At 41.4% G+C, this 19,535-nt stretch overlaps 1 protein-coding gene across 1 annotated transcript in view; it reads left to right on the top strand.

Annotated features, from left to right (window-relative positions):
- The window catches only part of LOC125138173 (relaxin-3 receptor 1-like), a 31,428-nt gene that overhangs the window by 538 nt on the left and 11,355 nt on the right, over positions 1 to 19,535 (top strand). The window contains 2 exon segments of the mRNA XM_047799455.1: positions 1,234 to 1,350; positions 8,531 to 8,728. Of these exon segments, the coding sequence (XP_047655411.1) occupies positions 1,234 to 1,350; positions 8,531 to 8,728 (315 nt within the window).

The following is a 19,535-nucleotide window of genomic DNA, read 5'->3' as shown; positions in this document are numbered from 1 at the left end:
TAGGAACCATGAGGTTTGCAGGTGGAATCCATGGCCTTGATCAGAGCGTAAAGGATCAGGCATTGCTGTGAGCTATGGTGTAGGATGGCGGCTGTGGCTCTGATCCGACCCCTAGTCTGGGAACCTCCACATGCCTCAGGTGTGGCCCAAAAAGACAAAAGGCAAAAAAAAAAAAACCCACTTTGAGCTAACTGTGTCTCTTTCCCTTTGTTCATCTTCCCCTTCCTCTCCTGTTTGTCCTTCTCCTCTTCTCTTCTTCCTCTTTCTGCTTCTTCTTCTTTTAACAGCAAGCAGGGTTTCACCTGAAGAGTGAGATTACATCTGGCTTCCAGTCCCTGGAGAAAAGCTATGTCTCTCAGGCAGGAACCAAAAGAACTCTGGGAACTACCGAGTCCCAACAATATCAGGGGGATCCACAGAATTCTCTGGCCTCACGGCTTCTCATTCTCTTCAATAAATGGGCATTCCCCTTACCCTCACTCTTCCACCTACTCTCAGGACCACAACCAGGAATGTCTGTCATGCAAAAGGCACCTAAGACTGAAATATTAAAATTATAAAATCTCCCCAAAACTTCGTGTTCCGCCTACCTTATCAGCCTACTAAGGACTCCCCATCTTTTGATCTCTTCATCCTTCATTGTCCCGTAATCTATAAGCACCTCTTTGGCTTTACCTCCCTTTCTGCCCAATCATATCCCTATGATCTATCTCTTTATTTATTTATTTTTTGTCTTTTTGGCATTTCTTGGGCCACTCCCGTGGCATATGGAGGCTCCCAGGCTAGGAGTCGAATCGGAGCTGTAGCCACCAGCCTACGCCAGAGCCACAGCAATGCTGGATCCAAGCCGCACCTGCAACCTACACCACAGCTCACGGCAATGCCAGATCCTTAACCCACTGAGCAAGGCCAGGGATTGAACCCGCAACCTCATGGTTCCTAGTCGGATTCGTTAACCACTGCGCCACGACGGGAACTCCGATCTATCTCTTTAAATTGTCTCTGACCAGTGTCTTCAACCTCTCACTTTCCTCATCAAACTCTAACCTTGTTATACCCCAACTCCTGACTTTCTCTGCTTTTTTTCCCAAATGCTATTGAAGAGACTCACATAGTTGCACCTACTGAGCAACTACTAATTCATGTCTCCAATCTCAGCAAGTTTTCAACATGATTTAACACAAATATACATCCCGCTCTATGCCAAGACTGAGTTTCTCATACTCTTTACAGAATTCACAAAATTTCTCCAAAGCCTGAGCCTCTACTTCATGGTAAAGGAAAAAGTTAATCCTCCTCACCGGTCCTCTGCTCAATGGGAAAATGAAACAAATCCTCTTGGTGACCAAGGTCGGTTGCAACAACAAAAAAGCAACAACAAAGTCACAAAAATACCTTTCCTGATGTGTCCATTGTGGAAAGCAGAGCTATGAAGCACTGCACAGTCTCCAGAATATCTCCTGGCTAATGCAGCTACGCTCCCATTGAAGTGAGACTACAAACACATGTGAAATCCAAGCGTTGAACAATAGGTAGGGACAGCAAACATTTATCACACACTGACTATTTACTAGACTTTGTGCCAACACTGTAGTTATTGCTTTAATTACAAAAACTTATTAGATAGGTACTATTATTATCCTTGGCTTGTAGATGAGAAAAGAGACACTGAAAGTTTACATAACTTGCCAAGGATCACATCGCTATGAAGTGGAAAACCAGGATAAAACAGTGAAGGTCAGAGAAATGCCAAGACTTAACCACATCACTAAGTAGGGTCAAATATATATCTGTCTTACTTAAGACCCATTGTAATGTCTTCAGAGGGGACAGACTCACAAACAGACATCGTCATCATGTCTCAGGTAGTGGTATAGTTCATATGGCAAAGTATTTGCCATGTGAAAATTCAAATTGAGGCAAAAGATCTAAAATGCCTCCCAAAGAGCTCCTTCTGTATCATAAGCAAATAAGGCATACGAAAGTTCATACTTTCCTAACAAATCCATAGAAGCCCAAGGGATGGCTGAAGTTCAAGGAAAATTAGTTCAAAGCATTTTTCAGAGCTGTCATTAAACTGGAAAAACAACCGAAACTGACATTGGCCAAAAAACCCAACCCTGACTTGATCCCAAGAATCACAGTGAATATGCTGAAGAGGCTTGCCATCTATTAATCCGTACCTTAATACCACAACCGCCACCTTAAAATGAAAATCATGGTATCATATTTCATAGTTTACAAGGTTATTTCAGGTCAAAGGATGGAAGAGAGAAAAGTCTTCCTCCAAGGTTTTCAAGTGTAGTTCCACCTTAACTCTGCTTGGAAGTCAAAAAGTATGGTCTTTAAAAGTCATACATTTTAGTATCGTTGTTACATGTACTATTTTCTTTTAAACCTCTCTGCAGTCCTTGAAAGAAGATAGGGGTGGTATATATAACCCTCGGGAGTATCAGCTCACTTTTATTCTTCCATCCAATTGTATTCATTGTACAGTTGGACCGTTAATCAGCACTGCCCACTCTACATCCCCAGCATCCAGAGAGTCTGCCTTCTTGGCTCAGTTTAAAGATCTTGGAATCTATTCATCTCAGATTTTGTAAAGCTACCTGGCTTTGTATTAAGGTGGTACTATGTTGGTCCATTCTTCTGACATCGCAATTAATAAATTTGATGAAAGAAACAATGTCATGTCAATGCCCTTTTGAAAGGCATGCCTGAGAAGGTTATGGATCCCTGATTTATGAAATATACTATTGACTGCAAAAAAAACAAAGCACATCTCAGGAAACATGTAGCATTTGGATCAAAATGTTGCAAAAATTGAAACCAACACCAGTTTGTAATCCTCTTAAGCCCAGTCAAAATGGTATGTTACATGGGTTTACCAGGGTTGACAGAAGGAAAGTCATAAGGGTGGTCTTCCAGAGAGAGCCAGGGTGGGAGTGTGACGGGGGGACAGGGAGTACCTGCTGGAGGGTGTCAGAGCCTCAGCAATGTATAAAGGGCATCTGCGTAAAACAACCGCTCAGCGTGTGGTGTCAGAGCCAGAGCAGAGTGAGAAGGGCATCCACCTAAGAGAGGATGTCCCAGCAGGGTGTTGAAATACTGACAGGGTAAGGAGAGCTGGGATAATGGTGACAACTGAGCAGTGATTAGAGATTGGTTACATAGAGGGGGGATTGATCAAATGAGTTAACACAGCAAGGATAGTAGGAATCAAGTTTGTCACTGCCAGTGAGGTACCACTAAGATAAAAGGGAGAGGGGCAGGGGGATGTGCTTGGGCTGTGGAATGGAAATCCTGTGAAATCAGATTGTTATGATCATTATACAACTACAGATGTGATAAATTCATGTGAGTAATTTAAAAAAATAAAATAAATAAAACAAAATGAAATAAATAAAAAAATTAAAAGAAAAAAGGGAAAAGTAGCATGACCCGTGTGATGTTGCATTGTTACTGAAGGTATTGGTGAGAACCTACACTGTTGATGTATATAGAGATGCATATAGAAATAAAGGTATAAATGTGCATAAGTATACACACATATATATCCCTAGACTTGTCCTTTTGAGGTTGCTAGAACAACACCTCAAAAGCAATGAACACCTCTGCACCCAGATCTTGGATTCTAAATACCACTCTCCTCTAAAACAAACTAGGACTCCTTAAAGAAATGACTAATTCTGGAACTAGGGCTTAGAGAAAATAGAAGATGAGCCTGAAACCTCTTATTGCTCAAAAAACAGACAAACAAAAACCAAAAAACCAACAACAACAAGGAAAGCCTCAAAGAAAGATGAGAACATGTCAAAAGGAGAGAGGAGCTGGTAGGAAGAGCTCCCAGTAGCCAAATCTAGGAAAGTTTAAGCACAAATACATGACAGTAACACATTATTAGGCATATAATAAAATAAGAACCATGAATCCCATACTGATACAAAGAGATAAATTAATAGTAAAGTTGGGGAGGAATGAGAACTTTATATAATTTTAAAGTGCCACCTCCCAAATATTTATTAATTATAAAGTCCTCAAAAGAGTATTTTAGAGTGCAGAAGCCTAGCAGCTATCATCTTAATCAACTTAACAAAGTACACAGAATCAATAATGTGGAAAATCAAAACTGTGCACTACCATGGAGTTCCTGTCGTGGCGCAGTGGTTCACAAATCCAACTAGGAACCATGAGGTTGCGGGTTCGATCCCTGGTCTTGCTCAGTGGGTTAAGGATCTGGTGCTGCTGTGAGCTGTGGTGTAGGTCACAGATGCGGCTCGGATCCTGCATTGCTGTGGATTTGGCGTAGGCCAGCGGCTACGGCTCTGATTCAACCCCTAGCCTGGGAACTTCCATATGCTGTGGGAGCAGCCCAAGAAATGGCAGAAAGACAAAAAAAAAAAAATACCAGAAACAAAAACAAAACTGTGCACAACCTGATAGGCTTCAGTGAGAGGAACATCATCGCTTCAGTGAAATCTCTGGAAAGATACATCGCCTGAACCTAACAGACAAACTGAACCTGAGGGACATTCTACAAAATAGCTGACTTTTTATCTTGGAAAGGCCATGAACATCAAAGGAAAACTGAAACACTATTCTAGATTGAAGGAGACCAAAGAGATATGACACCTAAATGCAACACATGATTCTGAATAGGATCCTTTTGTTACAAAAGACATTGTTAGAACAATTAGTGAAACTTGAAAGGGGACAGGGGCTTGGGTGGTAGTATTGTTTCCCTTAACTTTCTGATTGTGATCATGGTGGTTTTGTAGAACATCCTTGTTTGTTAGAGGTACCCTTTAAAGCACTTGAAGGTTGGAGTTCCCGTCGTGGCACAGTGGTTAACGAATCCAACTAAGAACCATGAGGTTGTAAGTTCAATCCCTGGCCTTGCTCAGTGGGTTAAGGATCCAGCGTTGCTGTGGCTGTGGTGTAGGCCGGTGGCTACAGCTCCAGTTCAACCCCTACCTGGGAACCTCCATATGCCGTGAGTGCAGCCCTAGAAAAGACAAAATAAATAAATACATAAAGTACTTGAAGGTGATGGGGCCCCCTAGTTGGCAACTTACCCTTAGACAATTTATAACACAAAGCATTCTCTTTTTAAAACATCACTTCCAACTTCTCTGTAATTTTGAGATTGTTGCTAAATTAAAAATATCAAATGTAATGGTCTGTTCTCAGTCTTGAAAATTATTTACCCTTTGGTAGATATGCTGTAGAATTGGAAATTAGAGACGCCTAATAAGGAGAAGTTAGTATCCAGATAAATGCCCATGTATGGTGGTTTTCTGAGCACCCAGGCTGACAACCATGAATGTTCCCATTATCAGACTGGTCCTACATTGATCCTGAACCACATGGGCACCAGTTCCTTCTGTCATTCTGCCTTAAAGATTAAGTCTGAATTAAGGAAGAGTGGCTTATTATTCCCAAGGAGAGGAAGACATTCAGGATGGCATATGTTAGGAAACTTTTGAGTGCGACTACCTAAACAAAAAAAGGATATTGCATTTAATCACTCAACAAATATTTATTGATTGTCTACTATGTCTAGGCATTGAGAAATAGCATTGAATAAAATAGTCAGAGACTCTTTCCTCATGCTTGCATAAGTCCTAGTTTGGGGGTATGGGGTGCAGGGAAAAAGGAAATCAACAAGTAAATATGCTATGTAAGACAGCTGTCAGAGCAGTAGAGAACCACAGGCAGGCTAAGGGAGTGACTGAGAGAAGTAGGTTCCTGGTTTATATAAAGGCGCCTCTCTACTAAGATGCCATTAGCAGTCTCTCTGCTAAGAGGACCTTAGCAGAAACCTGAAAAAAATAAGAATCTGAGACAGAGAGATATTTGGGAGAAGAATTATCCAGCCAAGGAAATAGCAACAGCAAAGATCCTCAACTGGGAAGAAATATGCTTGGAGAACATGGAAAATGAAGGCGTGTGGAGTGGCTGGAGTGTGTAAGCAAGGGCGGTGTGGTGGTGAAGGAGAAGAGGGAAAGGCATGAAGGTCCCTAATGGGGACTTTGAATTTTCACCCTGAGCAAATAAAGAAGCCACTGGAGGGTTTTGAATAGAGGGGTACCTTAGGATTTATAGGGCTCTCTTTGGTTGCTGGGTTGAGAACAGCTGGAAAGAGGGAAAGTTAGGAGGTCACTGAATTAATTCTGATAAGAGGTAAGAGTGGATCACATCAGCTGGTAGCAAAAACATGGTGAGGACTGCTCAGATTCTGGGTGTATTTTGAAGGTAGCACCAACAACAGTTTCTAACGAATTGGATGTAAGGTAAAGCGAAAAAGAACTCAGGGATGATTACAGGTTTAGAACGACCGATAATTGAGATGAGGAAGATGGACATTAGAATAGATTGAGTAGTGATGGCGAAGCCAGAAGTTCAGTTGGAAACATGTTAGGGTGTTTCTTACAGATATTTGAAGAAAATGCCAAGAAGGCCATTGGATATACAAGTCAGGAGTTCAGAGGGAGGTTCAGATTAGAGGTGCCAACAAGATAAGGAGGGAATCAAGAGAGGGTAGAATCTTGGAAATCAAGATACCGCAGTGATTCACTAGCTCCAACTGGAGGTGAGGATGGGAGAGGAGTCCTGGATTTACACACTCACCTACGCGGAAGGAAAAAATGGAAGAGAGAGATCAAAGATTGAGTTTGTTCGGTTAAGAAAGAATAACTCCACCCACTAATAAATGCAGGTCAATCAATGTTCTTGAAATCAAATTAGAAATTCTGTCATGGAAAATGGGATCAGGAAGGAATGGACATACTAAGGAATGTCCACAACCCTGGTTTACCCCCCTCTTTATATCTCTTGCTCTGCTGCTGAGCTCAACCAGAGCCTGTGAGTAGCCTGGGCTGGGGTCTTGCCCCTCAGAGGAGAGCTGCTGAGTGTCAGGAGTCCTACCCTGGTCCCAGAGGGTCACTCCCCTGATATTGATCACTGTGATACTGATCTCTGTTCTTTGATAGCCTCCTGGGATCGCTGAGAGCAGAACATCAGCTTCGTCCCCCCAAAACCAATAATAAATGAGATTAGTTCAGGTAACAATAAGGATATACCATAATGTTACCCACTCTTTTTTTTTCTTCCTTTGTAGAGATATACTTGATGTACAATAAACTGAACGTGTTTAAATTGTGCAGTTTTTGGAGTTCCTGTTGTGACTCGGTGGGATAAAAAACCTGACTAGTATTCATGAGGATGCAGATTCGATCCATGGCCTCGCTCAGTGGGTTAAGGATCTCGCATTGCCCCCTGCTGTGGCGTAAGTGGCAGACACAGCTTGGCTCTCGCAGTGCTGTGGCTGTGGTGTAGGCCCGCAGCTGCAGCTTCCGATTTGACCACTAGTCTGGGAACTTCCATGTGCCAAGGGTGTGGCCCTAAAAAGAAAAGACATAAATAATAAATAAATAAATAGTACAATTTACATGTTTGCATACATACTTGTGAAGCCATCACGATACACTTTGCAGTACATATATGTGTACCTGCACGTGTGTGTGTGTCAAACCAGAAGTGTTCTCTTGCTCCTTTGTAATCCCTTCCTTCTGTCCCTATTTGCATCACCCCCAACCACAGGCAGCCACTGTCCTGCTTTCCATCACTGGAGATTACTTAGCATTTTCTAAAATTTGACATAAACGGAATCACAGAGTATGTGCTCCCTTTTACCTGTATTCACGCACTCCACATACTTATTTGTATGCTTTCTGTGCCAGTACCATGCAGGTGTTATTTCTGCATAGTATTCCATGCTATGGACCCACAACAACTGGTCTAGTCTTCCACCTTGTTATTAATTTATCTGCTAACCAATGGAAAAATGATGGAGAGAAAGCTTGGTCACAGACACCTAAGCCTAAAATCAAGCAGATTCATGCCTACCACTAGCTCATATTAAAGATCTTTCTTTAATATGAAAGGAGGGCCTCTCAAGGCTCTAACCCTTTCATTTCCAAGGATGGTTTATGTCTCTCCTCAGGATACAGTGACACACATCCAAATAACGAAACATCAACTTTGAAGTTGATCCTAGATTAAGATAAGAGATCTCTTGATGGTGTCATGAAGGGTTTTGACATAGCTCGCCCACACTGCCAGACCCAGGGGAGACTATCTCCACAGCCACGAGATGAATCTTGGCAGCACTGAGATGCCCCAGAGCTCAGGAAGCAGGTCTGTGCTCTTGTGAGACCTGGGACACAGCTAGCCCAGGACCAGATGCTCTGCTAACACCTTTATCTGCCTTGGCCGTGCTCTCCAAATGGTGCTGCCAGGATCGCCCCCTTGGCAATGAGAAGACCTCCTTTGTTGCTTCATAGCTTCTCTGATGGTTGCTGACTGACTCTACTCGTGACCTGTTTTGCTGTCTTGCTAAATCTGCACCAAGTCTCCTGAGAGGGCCCCAAGAGCCAAGGGTGGTATTGATTCCGTCGCTGCTTCCCCGCAGTAAAGCGGAGGCAGCTGAGATCAGATAAGGTGCTGTGATTCATCTTTTGAAGGGCAGAGAGGCGCTATGGAGAGATGGATGGAGACTTTGAAATCCAATGTGAGAAAATTCGGTACACAGGCTATTTCATTGACTACATGGATTGGTATGTAAGGCAGACAGAAGCCTCTGAAAGACTTGGAGAAAGAGACGGTGCTGTCACGCAACGAATGAGAAAGTGGCAAGCCAGCTGCCGTTCATGCAGTGAGATTCAAGGTAATGAATCTTAGGATTTGTTATGATGGATTTTTCCATTTGGTACAGGGACGATGTTTTATTAATTTCCCTCAAAAATAAAAATGGTAAATGAATATTTGATCAGAGGATGGATGTGTAGGTGGGTGACTTACTAGGGAAGATTCTGAGAAGTGACTTGCCTTGAGGTCCACAGAAACACCCCTCTATTAAAGAGTTGGCTTCCTCTCCAAAATCCCACCAGACCTCGGGAAATAGATTCTGGTATCAGTATTAGACCATCTTCTCCTCTCTTTGCCCTCAGGAAGAAATACTCTCCTTTGCATATTGCTAAAAGCAAAAGTAACCATTGAACTTGCCGGTCACTGCAGCAAGGGGAAGTTAGTTAAGGCTGACACTTGTTACCACAAAAACACTATGTGTACATCAGCAGAAGGTGGGGTATTGGCTACCTCTCAGGGGACAGTGGCAGAGCCTGGGCATCCTCTCCTCTCTGTCATTCCTGCACGGGGTCCTGGCTCCAGCATCTGATCTTGGCACATAGGCAGAAAAGAAGAACCCATGGCTGGCACTCCACTGATGAGGATTTGGAAAGTGAAACCAAAATCCCAGGTCCACAGGCATTTCTTCTGGAGAGAAGGGGATACAATGTAATTTACTTCAAAATATTTTTATCAATAATATTGCTATGTGTTACTTTTAACTTAGAAAAATGATATGAACTTTGAGAAGGGTTAGGTAATTTAATCCCAAATTCACAATACAAGTCAGCACAGGGAACTCTACCAGATGTTCTATGATAACTTACATGGGGAAAGAATCTGCAAAAGAATGGATGTGAATATATATATATTTATATATATATATATATATATATATATAAAACTGAATCACTTTATCATATGGCAGAAATTATCACAACATTGTAAATCAACTATACTTCAATAAAATTTTTAAAAATTAAAAAACTACTTTAGCTATCTTTATCTCTCATAAATGCCAGATTTTTTTTTGAGTAGAACACTAAAGATATGTAGCTTGAAAGATATTGTAGTGATACTTCCAACTTTATACAAACAGAATGTAATCTAGCAAGAGGGATTTCCAGTTTCAACCTTACTGGAGTAACAAAAATGCATTTTCCCCTCTCAATGTAAACAACTAAAACTATAGGGGGCCAACTATGTGAAGCAATGGGTTCAGACACTGCAACAGCATAGGAAAACAATCACTAAGAGGCAAACAAGTGCTGTGAGAGCCCTGTAATTACCCAGATTACTGCCTCGACAGGGTTTCTAGGCTGCAGCGCAGGGAGGGGGACCCCAAACAGCTTAATGGTCTCTATGATTTGAGGACACAGTTAAGAGTTTGACCAAGTCACTTTGATGTCCAGCAGAAATAGGCACAACAATGTAAATCAACTATACTTTTTTTTCTTTTAAAAGCACTTGCCACAAAGAAAAAAACGACAAAGGAATTTGAGGAAGCCACAGTAGCTAAAAGTTTGCAGGCAGACTGTGGAAGAGAAGAGACCTACACAGAGAGAGAGAGCTGCGTAGAGAGAGGTTCAGAGAAGTTCCTGTCATGATTCAGCATGTTAAGAACCTAACTAGTATCCATGAGGATTCAGGTTCAATCCCTGGCCATGCTCAGTGGGTTAAGGATCTGATCCAGCATTGCTTTGAGTTGTGGTGTAGTCACAGATGCAGCTCGGATTTGACATTGCTGTGTCATGGCATAGACCAGCAGCTGCAGCTCTGATTAGACCCCTAGCCTGGGAACCTCCATATGCCACAGGTGCGGCCCTAAAAAGACCAAAAAAAAAAAAAAGAGAGAGAGAGAGAGTTTCAGAACTTTGTAGAGGATTCCAAAGGATTGCAAGTTTTAAAGAGCACTGCTCAGCCCTTGCAGGGGAATAAATGATCTGAACAAAGGAGAAAAAATTTTAAAAAGAAAACCCTGGAAAGGTTCAGATGGAATGACTCCAATGATTACATAGGGCCAGGAAGAGTTTGCTTTCCCACCAGGCAAATTAGAAAAAACCTTATAGTACACAGGACTTCAGGAGGATGTGGCCTCCATTGTAGGGCAAAATTAGACCTGGAATATATGTTGTCCTGGTCTCACTTAACAAAACTTAAAGGCTGGCCTTCTAGATTTAACATATACACATTACTATATATAGAATAGGGAACCAACAAGGGCCTACTTTATAGCACAGGAAACTCCACTTAATATTTTGAAATAACCTATAAGGGAAAAGAATCTGAAAAAGGATGTATGTAACTGAATCACTTTGCTATACACCTTAAACTAACACAACATTGTAAATCAACTACACATCAATTAAAAAAAATTTTTAATAAAAAAGCTCAAATAAGACCCAAAGGTAAAAAAAATAAAATAAAATAAAAAATGTTTAAAAAGCATGCCAAACTGCTCAAATAACTTAAATATATCCCAAACCAAATGCAAGACTATTTAAAGAATACAAAAAATATCAAACACTTTATAAGGTAAAATTAACCTTGTTGGATATGTGTCATCCAACTTAAAAAAAAAAAAATGACCAGGCTTACAAAAAAGCGGGAAAACAAAGTTCAAAATGAAGAGAAAAGTCAATCAAATGAAGCCCACCCAGAAGTGATGAGAGAAATAGTAGATGGGGATATTTTTAAAGTAATAATAATAATTACATATTGTAGGTTAAGAAGGTAGAAGAGAGCATGAGCATATTGAGGAGATTTTTTTTTTTTTTTTGGTCTTTTTGCCATTTCTTGGGCCGCTCCCGCGGCATATGGAGGTTCCCAGGCTAGGGGTCTGATCAGAGCTGTAGCCACCAGCCTACGCCAGAGCCACAGCAACTCGGGATCCGAGCCGCGTCTGCAACCTACACCACAGCTCACGGCAATGCCGGATCGTTAACCCACTGAGCAAGGGCAGGGATGGAACCCGCAACCTCATGGTTCCTAGTTGGATTCGTTAACCACTGCGCCACGACGGGAACTCCTGAGGAGATATTTTTTAAAGACCCAAATCAAACTTCTTGGGGAGGTAAAATTTAAAAAAATGTCTGAGATGAAAATAAGAAGACTGGAAAATAGACAAAATAAGAGCATGCATCGGGGAGCTGTGAAACAACTTTAGCCTAATATACATGTAACTGAAGTTCACAAAATGTTTGAAAGGACAAAAAAAGTGCTTGAAGAAATAATGGCTAAAAATTTACCAAATTTCATGAAGACCATAAACTCATATACCCAAGAAGTTCAGTAAATCCCAAGCACAAAAAAACCAAAACAAAGAAAAACAGAAAACTGCTCCAAGAACACAGCTTAATCCCATTACCCAAAACCAGAGATAAATAGACAACCTTAATAGTGGTTTAAAAAAATATATATTACATGAAGAAAATAGACTGAAGCAAATTTGCACTGAAAAAACAAAAAAAAATACCTAGAAGACAAGCAAAATCTTTGAAGTACTGAAAGGAAAAAAATCAATCTAGTAATCTATAACCAGCAAAATCTTTCCCCAAAAAGGTGAAATGAAGCCTCTTTTTCAGACACAAAATTCAAACAGAAATATAGCCACATATAAATTATTAATTGATATTTAGAAATACTGCCAAGTCAATTTAGTGGGGAAATACTCATTTCAGTAAACGGTGCTAGAACAACTGGATAACTGCATGAAAAAAATTAATCTTGACTCTGAACTCACACCATAAACAAAAATTAACTTAAAAGAGATCATATTTCTCTTTCAAGCCAAATTTAAGAGCTAAGTATACAGAATTTTAGAAGAAAACTTGGGAGAAATTCTCAGTGAACTTGGGTTTGGCAAAGATCTCTTAAATACAACTCCAAAACACAAGAAAGACAGGAAGAAAAAGAGAAAGAAAGGAAGAAAGGAAGGAAGGAAGGAAGGAATGAAGAGAAAGAAAGAAAGAAGAAAGGAAGCAAGAAAGAAGGAAGGAAGTTGGCTTTCATCAAAATTAAAAACTTCTAATTTCCAAAAGACACTGTGATGAAGATAAAAAGGTAAGTCATGGACAAGAAGAAAATATTAGCAAAACATATATCTGAAAAAGGGCATGTCTCTTGAGTATATAAAGATCTCTTACAACTCAGTAAGAAAAATACAAAACAACAAATAAAAATAGGAAAAATATTTGAATGGACACCTCACAAAAAAAGATAGCTGGAGTTCCCGTCGTGGTGCAGTGGTTGACGAATCTGACTAGGAACCATGAGGTCTCGGGTTCGATCCCTGGCATTCCTCAGCAGGTCAAGGATCTGGCATTGCAGTGAGCTGTGGTGTAGGTCACAGATGCGGTTTGGATCTGGTGTTGCTGTGGCTGTGGAGTGTGCTGACAGCTACAGCTCCTATTAGATCCCTAGCCTGGGAACCTCCATATGCTGCAGGTGCAGTCCTAAAAAGACCAAAAAAAGACAAAGATAGCTAATAAACACATGAAAAGATTATTAACATCATTTGTCATTAGGGAAATGCAAGTTAAAACTGCAGGATACAGTAGAATGATTGAAATTTAGAAGACTAACCATACTAATGCTGGCATATTCGTATAGAAGTACTGAAACTCTCACACACTGATGGTGGGAATGTAAAATTGTATAACTACTCTGGAAAACAGCTTGCTAGTTTCTTAAAAAGTTACGTATACACTTAGCACATGATCCAGACATTCTACTTTGGTATTTACCAAGGGAAATGAAAGCATATGTCTGCACAAATATATTACATGAATGTTTATAGCAGTTTCACTTGTAATTACTGAAAACTGGCAACAATCCATATCTATCTACATCTGAATGGATTTAAAAATTGTAGTAGATCTGTGTTGCAGAATAATACTCAGTAATAAAAAAGGAGCAAATTCCACTTAGCAACATGGATAAACTTCAAAATAATTGTACTGGGAGTTTCCACCATGACTCAGGGATAATGACCCCAACTAGTATCCATGAGGAGGCAGGCTTCATCCCTGGCCTTGCTCAGTGGGTTAAGGATCTGGTGTTGCCATGAGCTGTGGTGTAGGTGGACACGGCTCCGATCTGGCATTGCTGTGGCTGTGGCATAGGCTGGCAGCTGTAGCTCTAATTTAACCCCTAGCCTGGGAACTTCTAATGCCGCAGGTGCAGCCCTAAAAAGACAAAAAAGAAAAAAAAAAAATAATTGTGCTGAATGAAAGAAAATCAGACCAAATCAATATAAAAACATAGTGTATGATTGATATAAAATTCTAGGAAAGGCAAACTCATATATTGTAATAGAAAGCAAATCAGAATGAGTAAATATGAAAGAAAAGCAATCATCACGGAGTTCCCGTCGTGGCTCAGTGGTTAACGAATCCGACTAGGAACCATGAGGTTGCGGGTTCGGTCCCTGCTCTTGCTCAGTGGGTTAACGATCCGGCGTTGCCGTGAGCTGTGGTGTAGGTTGCAGACACGGCTCGGATCCTGTGTTGCTGTGGCTCTGGCGTAGGCCAGCGGCTACAGCTCTGATTCAACCCCTAGCCTGGGAACCTCCATATGCCGTGGGAGTGGCCCAAGAAATAGCAAAAAAGACAAAAATAAATAAAAAAAAAAGAAAAGCAAATCACTATAGTGAAAGGAAACTTGGGCATGATGGACTCAAATTTTATATTTTAAGTATGTGCAACTAATTTTATGTCAATTATATCACAATTTTACACGTTTTGGAATCTAGTTAGTAGTCACTCTTTATAAATGACATCACTGGCAGGACTGATGAACATACTTAGGTCTAGTCTCTGATGATTCTTATGGTTTGACTTCACTACTCATTCGCTGTATCCAGCTGATAGAACATTATTGCACCTTCCTTGGGGGAGCACTTTATGCTAGATGCTGGCTGGATTCATTGAGCCTACAGAATGGATAGTATGAGTCTTTTGGTTTTTTTACAAGTAAACGCCTATGGCAAAATGTGAAATAGAATGTGCTTCTTTGAAACCTGGCAAATAGGTGATGGGGTGACTACTGATTTTAGCAAAAAAAACCCTAAAATCTATATAGGAAAAGTCAGCCCAAGTTAGTTTGCAGTGATAGGAGTGAGGAGAGCATAGGGGGTGATATTCAAAAGCATTCCTCAATGACTCTGTAATTGTTAGACCTCTAAGTGATGGTAAAAGCAAAGAAAAGAACAGAAATGTCCATTCTCAACTGGGAGAACCTAGGATTGGTTGTTCCCATTCCATTCCAGACTGAGTTACTAGCAAGCCTGGAAGACAACAGATTGTTAAAATAACCTAGGTCATCCTCAAAAAAAACATTAGGGCATCCGGGGCAATGATTTTCAGCCTTGACTGCACATGAGAATAACCTGGGAAACTTTGCAAAAATAACATCTGGATCTCACTCCAGACCTATTTAATCAGAATTCCTAGTGGGAGGAACCCAGGGATTGGAAAGTTTTAAGCTCCTCAAGAGATTCTATGACAGCATCAATAGGTCATTCTGCCACGGAAATTTACTGTTCCTTTTTTTTTTCTCTCTCTCTCTCTCTGACAGACATTCATTACCGTAGAAGGGAAAAACAGTCAGTTCCCATACCATCCCTCTTCCCCTCCTGTCACATCCTTGTTGTCTTGTTATCTACGCTCTCTTTAGGGGAAAGAGTGGCTAACAGCTTTTTTAAAACATGCTTCAGAGTAGGAGATGGGAGAGCTATTTCTTTATTTTAGGACAGTGGTTCTCAAATCTGAGTGCATCAAAATCACCTGGAGGGCTTTTTGACCCCTAGACGGCTTGGCCTCATCCCCACCATTTCTGGTTCAGCAGGTATCAGGTGGGGCCTGAGAATTTCTATGTCTAAGTTCTCAGGTAATGTTGATGCTATTGGCTGGCATCTCGTTTTGAGAACCACTATTTTAGAAGGCATGGGGTGATCAGGTTGAGTTTTTTTCCAGCAGTAAAGGAAATGGTGTTTCAATGACTAAGGAAGGATGAGCTCAACCCCAAAGATGGTGACCCGTAGGAACTGGGATAGGAGGAAGGTTGAGATTTCAGAAGGGGTTCAGAGCCTGCCTCAATGCAGCATCTCAGGACAAATGTGACTATGTGGATGCTCCTGGCTTTAGCACCACATTGCTGAGACCCTCAACAGAGGATGGAGCCCAGCATGAAAACAGCCAGTGGAGGTGCCCCCAAATGTTAGCCCCCCAGATCCAGAGAGGACACCACAGCAGCAATGTCCACAGAGCATGAGGAACATCTGCTTTGTTCACCAGACTGCTTGAGGCCTGCAGAATAACCCCAGCAAAGGGCAGGAAGTCACCAAAGTTGACCCATCTTGATTTCCTTCCAATTTACAGGAGCTTTAAGCCAGGTTTAGGAAAAATAACCAGAAGTGACATTTTTTGCCCTTGGAAGGCTGTGAAACTTGTGAGACTTGTTTTAATATCTTCTGATGAAACAAATCCCCAGTAACCATTTGACTGAGAATCATATTGTTTCCTTGACTTGAGAGGCCCCCCCCGAGGGCAAACCTCAGGGGGAGTATTGTTTTCGGTGCATTGAGAATGGCAATTGCCAAGTTGTGAGTGTGTGGAACGTGCAGAGGAAGACTAGAGAAGTATTTGAAACAGAGTTGACATATTACTACCGGGTACTCCAACTGGGATTTGTTATCTTATTGTTGCATGAATACTAGTGGTCTGTAAAGAAATGGAATGAATGACTCATTCATGGGTTCGAGCCCCATATATTTTTCCAGGCACTATGCTACAAAGATGGATTAGACACAGGCTATAGTTCTCAAGGGGTTTTCAGCTTAGAGGAAAGATGGTTTATTTTGTGTCTGAGACAGTAGTAAGCATTGTAATCAATGTTTATACAGTCCTATGAGAGCACAGGAAGAGTGACTAATTCTCTCTAGGAAATACTGGGAGTAACAAAATCCTTCAAAGGGGAAGAATGTGTGACTTGAACCTTAACGAACCATTAGTAGGTCACCAGTCAGACAACAGGGGTAAGAGAGTGGTGCCCATTGAGGCAAAGAGGGCTTGGTGGGCAAAGAAATGGAGAGGGAGATTGCTTATCAGGATATGGGGAGAGGAGTTCCCATCGTTGGCTCAGTGGTTAACGAATCCAACTAGGAACCATGAGGTTTCGGGTTCGATCCCTGGCCTCTCTCAGTGGGTTAAGGATCCGGCATTGCTGTGAGCTGTGGTATAGGTCGAAGACACAGCTCAGATCCCGTGTTGCTGTGGTTCTGGCATAGGCTGGCAGCTACAGCTCCTGTTAGACCCCTAGCCTGGGAACCTCCCTATGCCATGGGTGTGGCCCTAGAAAAAACACAAAAAGAACAAAAAACAAACAAACAAGCAAAAATATGGGGAGTGACTTGTGTGCTAAGTCAGTGCAACTCAGCAACTGGTAGGGAGGTTGGAGCTTGTGGGGAGAAGCCGACAAGAGTGGTAAAACGGTAGGTGGGGCCACTTTGCAAAGACCCTATATTCAGTTTCAGGTGTGTGCAAGTATAACAGTAATGGTTTTTAAAAACGTTTATATACTTCCATACCTACTGGTTAACCTCTGTTCCAGGTCTCTGAGTAATCCCACCTGAAGCTGCTCTGGTCCTCTCTTGAGACCCCTCCACCTATCTCTGTAAGATCCAGCAACTAGAAGGTTAATTCCCTCATTAGCAGGGCTCTGCACATATCTCTGCTTTTCTCTAATATTTCCATACTTCTTTCTTTGAAACTAATTTTTCTACCTCTAGTATCTTGAGTTAGAAGTTTAGATCACTGATGTTTAACCTTTCTGATTTTTAAAAACGTGCACTTAAGAGCTATAAATTTCCCTTTAAGCACCGCTTTAATTGCATCCCACAAAACCTTGTTTTATTATGATTTACTTCAAATAGTTTGCAATTTTATCATTTATTTTATAACTTTATAATGCTTGTTCTTTCATCATGGGTTGTTCAAAGTGCTGCTTAATTTTGGAAACATTTGAGGACTTCTAGTTAGCATTCTTTCACTGATTTCTAGCCTGAGTCCATTGAGCTCAAAATCCCAGGTTTGGCATCATTTTAATCATTCAAAATTTGTTGAAACTTGATTTTAGTCCAGCACATGGCCTATTTTGGTGAATGGTCTACACCTACTTGAAGAAAGTGTGTACTTTCTAGTTGGTGAGAATAGAGTGTGGAACTTACAGTTAGGATGTGTCTCTTCTGGGGTTTTGACTGAAAGCCTGGGCTATTTACCTATTCCCTTCCACTTACCTGAACATCAATCTCTGTTGCCTGAGCACAGTGTTGCTGTTGAAGTATCTGCTCAGCTGAGTTGCCTTCAACTCCTCTTTTCTGCTGGATATCGTGACCACCTGCTCTGCTGTGATGCTCAGCCTTTAATATGGTCCCATTGATCCCTGCTTCCTGGTAATTATGCTCTTATCTAATTCCCCTTTCCTTGGGTGTGAGCTTGGCTTACTGACTTGCCTCTAAAGAACAGAATATGGCAGAAGTGGTGGGAGTGTCACTTCTGAAGTTGGGTTATAAAAAAGACTACAGCTTTCACGCTGGGTTCTCTCCCCTCTCCCTCTCTCCTCTCTCATCATTCACCCTGGTGGAAACCAACTGCAGTAATGGGAAGCAGCCCTGGGGAGAATCCCATATGGTGAAAGATCAAAGTGAGGTTACAGGCAGATCCCTCCCCTTCCCACCACTCACGTCTTCGGACAAAACCACAGCCCCACCTGCTAGTTTGACTGTGACCTTATGACAGACCTTTGAGTCAACGACACTCTGCAGCACTTGGATTCCTGACCTACACAAACTATGGGATGATGTTTATTGTTTTAAGGCATAAAGTTTCAGCATAAATAGTTATTCAGAAAGAGATAACTAATACAGAGAGAAATGGAGAAATGGGAAGAAGTAGGACAATTCAAGAATTTTTTGGTCTTTGTGGGGTTTGTTTCTGTTCTTGAAATCAGGCTAACAGGACCTACTAGACTGGGTTAGGGTATAAGGGAAAATGAGAAATAAAGAATTACTCTTGGGTTTTAAGCTTGAACGCTTAAGTGAATAGTAAAGCCATTTACTAAGATTAAGGAATCTGAAAGAAATATGGAGTTCCCACCGTGGCACAGTGTGTTAAGAATCTGACCACAGAGTTCCCACTGGGGCACAGCAGAAATGAACCCAATTAGTATCCATGAGAATTCGATCCCCGGCCTCACTCAGTAGGTTAAGGATATGGTGTTGCCATCAGCTGTGGTGTGGGTCACAGATGTGGCTTGGATCCCATGTTGCTGCGGCTGAGGCTCCAATTCAACCCCTAGCCTGGGAACTTTCATATGCCAAGGATGTGGCCTTAAAAAGGAAAAAACAAATTGTAGTTGCTCAGGGGCTGCAATGTAGGTTTGATCCCTGGCCCAGCACAGTGTGTTAAAGGACCCAGTGTTGTCGCAGCAGTGGCTTAGATTCAATCCCTAGCCTGGGAACTTTCATATGCTGTGGGTGTAGCCATAACATTATAAAAAAAAAAAAAGTTTTTTGAAGCAAATCAGAAACCATGTACAAATGCCAAGTAGCAGGTGGATATACAACTCTGGAGTTCTGGGGATAAAAGTCTGGGCATCGAGTTTGACTTAATAATAGTATCAACCTCACCAGTTGTGAGCATTAGGTGAGCTAATGCAGATAGAACCCCTGGCACGATGCATGCAGTTGTTATCTGTCATGCCGCAGAATTGTGTCCCCTAAAAAGATATGTTTATGTCCTAGCTCCTGATTCCTGTGAATGTGACCTTGTTTGGACATGGGGTCTTTG

The sequence above is a fragment of the Phacochoerus africanus genome, chromosome 1, assembly GCF_016906955.1.
Source record: "Phacochoerus africanus isolate WHEZ1 chromosome 1, ROS_Pafr_v1, whole genome shotgun sequence".
Classification (NCBI taxonomy): domain Eukaryota; kingdom Metazoa; phylum Chordata; class Mammalia; order Artiodactyla; family Suidae; genus Phacochoerus; species Phacochoerus africanus.
This window is presented reverse-complemented; position numbering and strand designations above follow the sequence as displayed.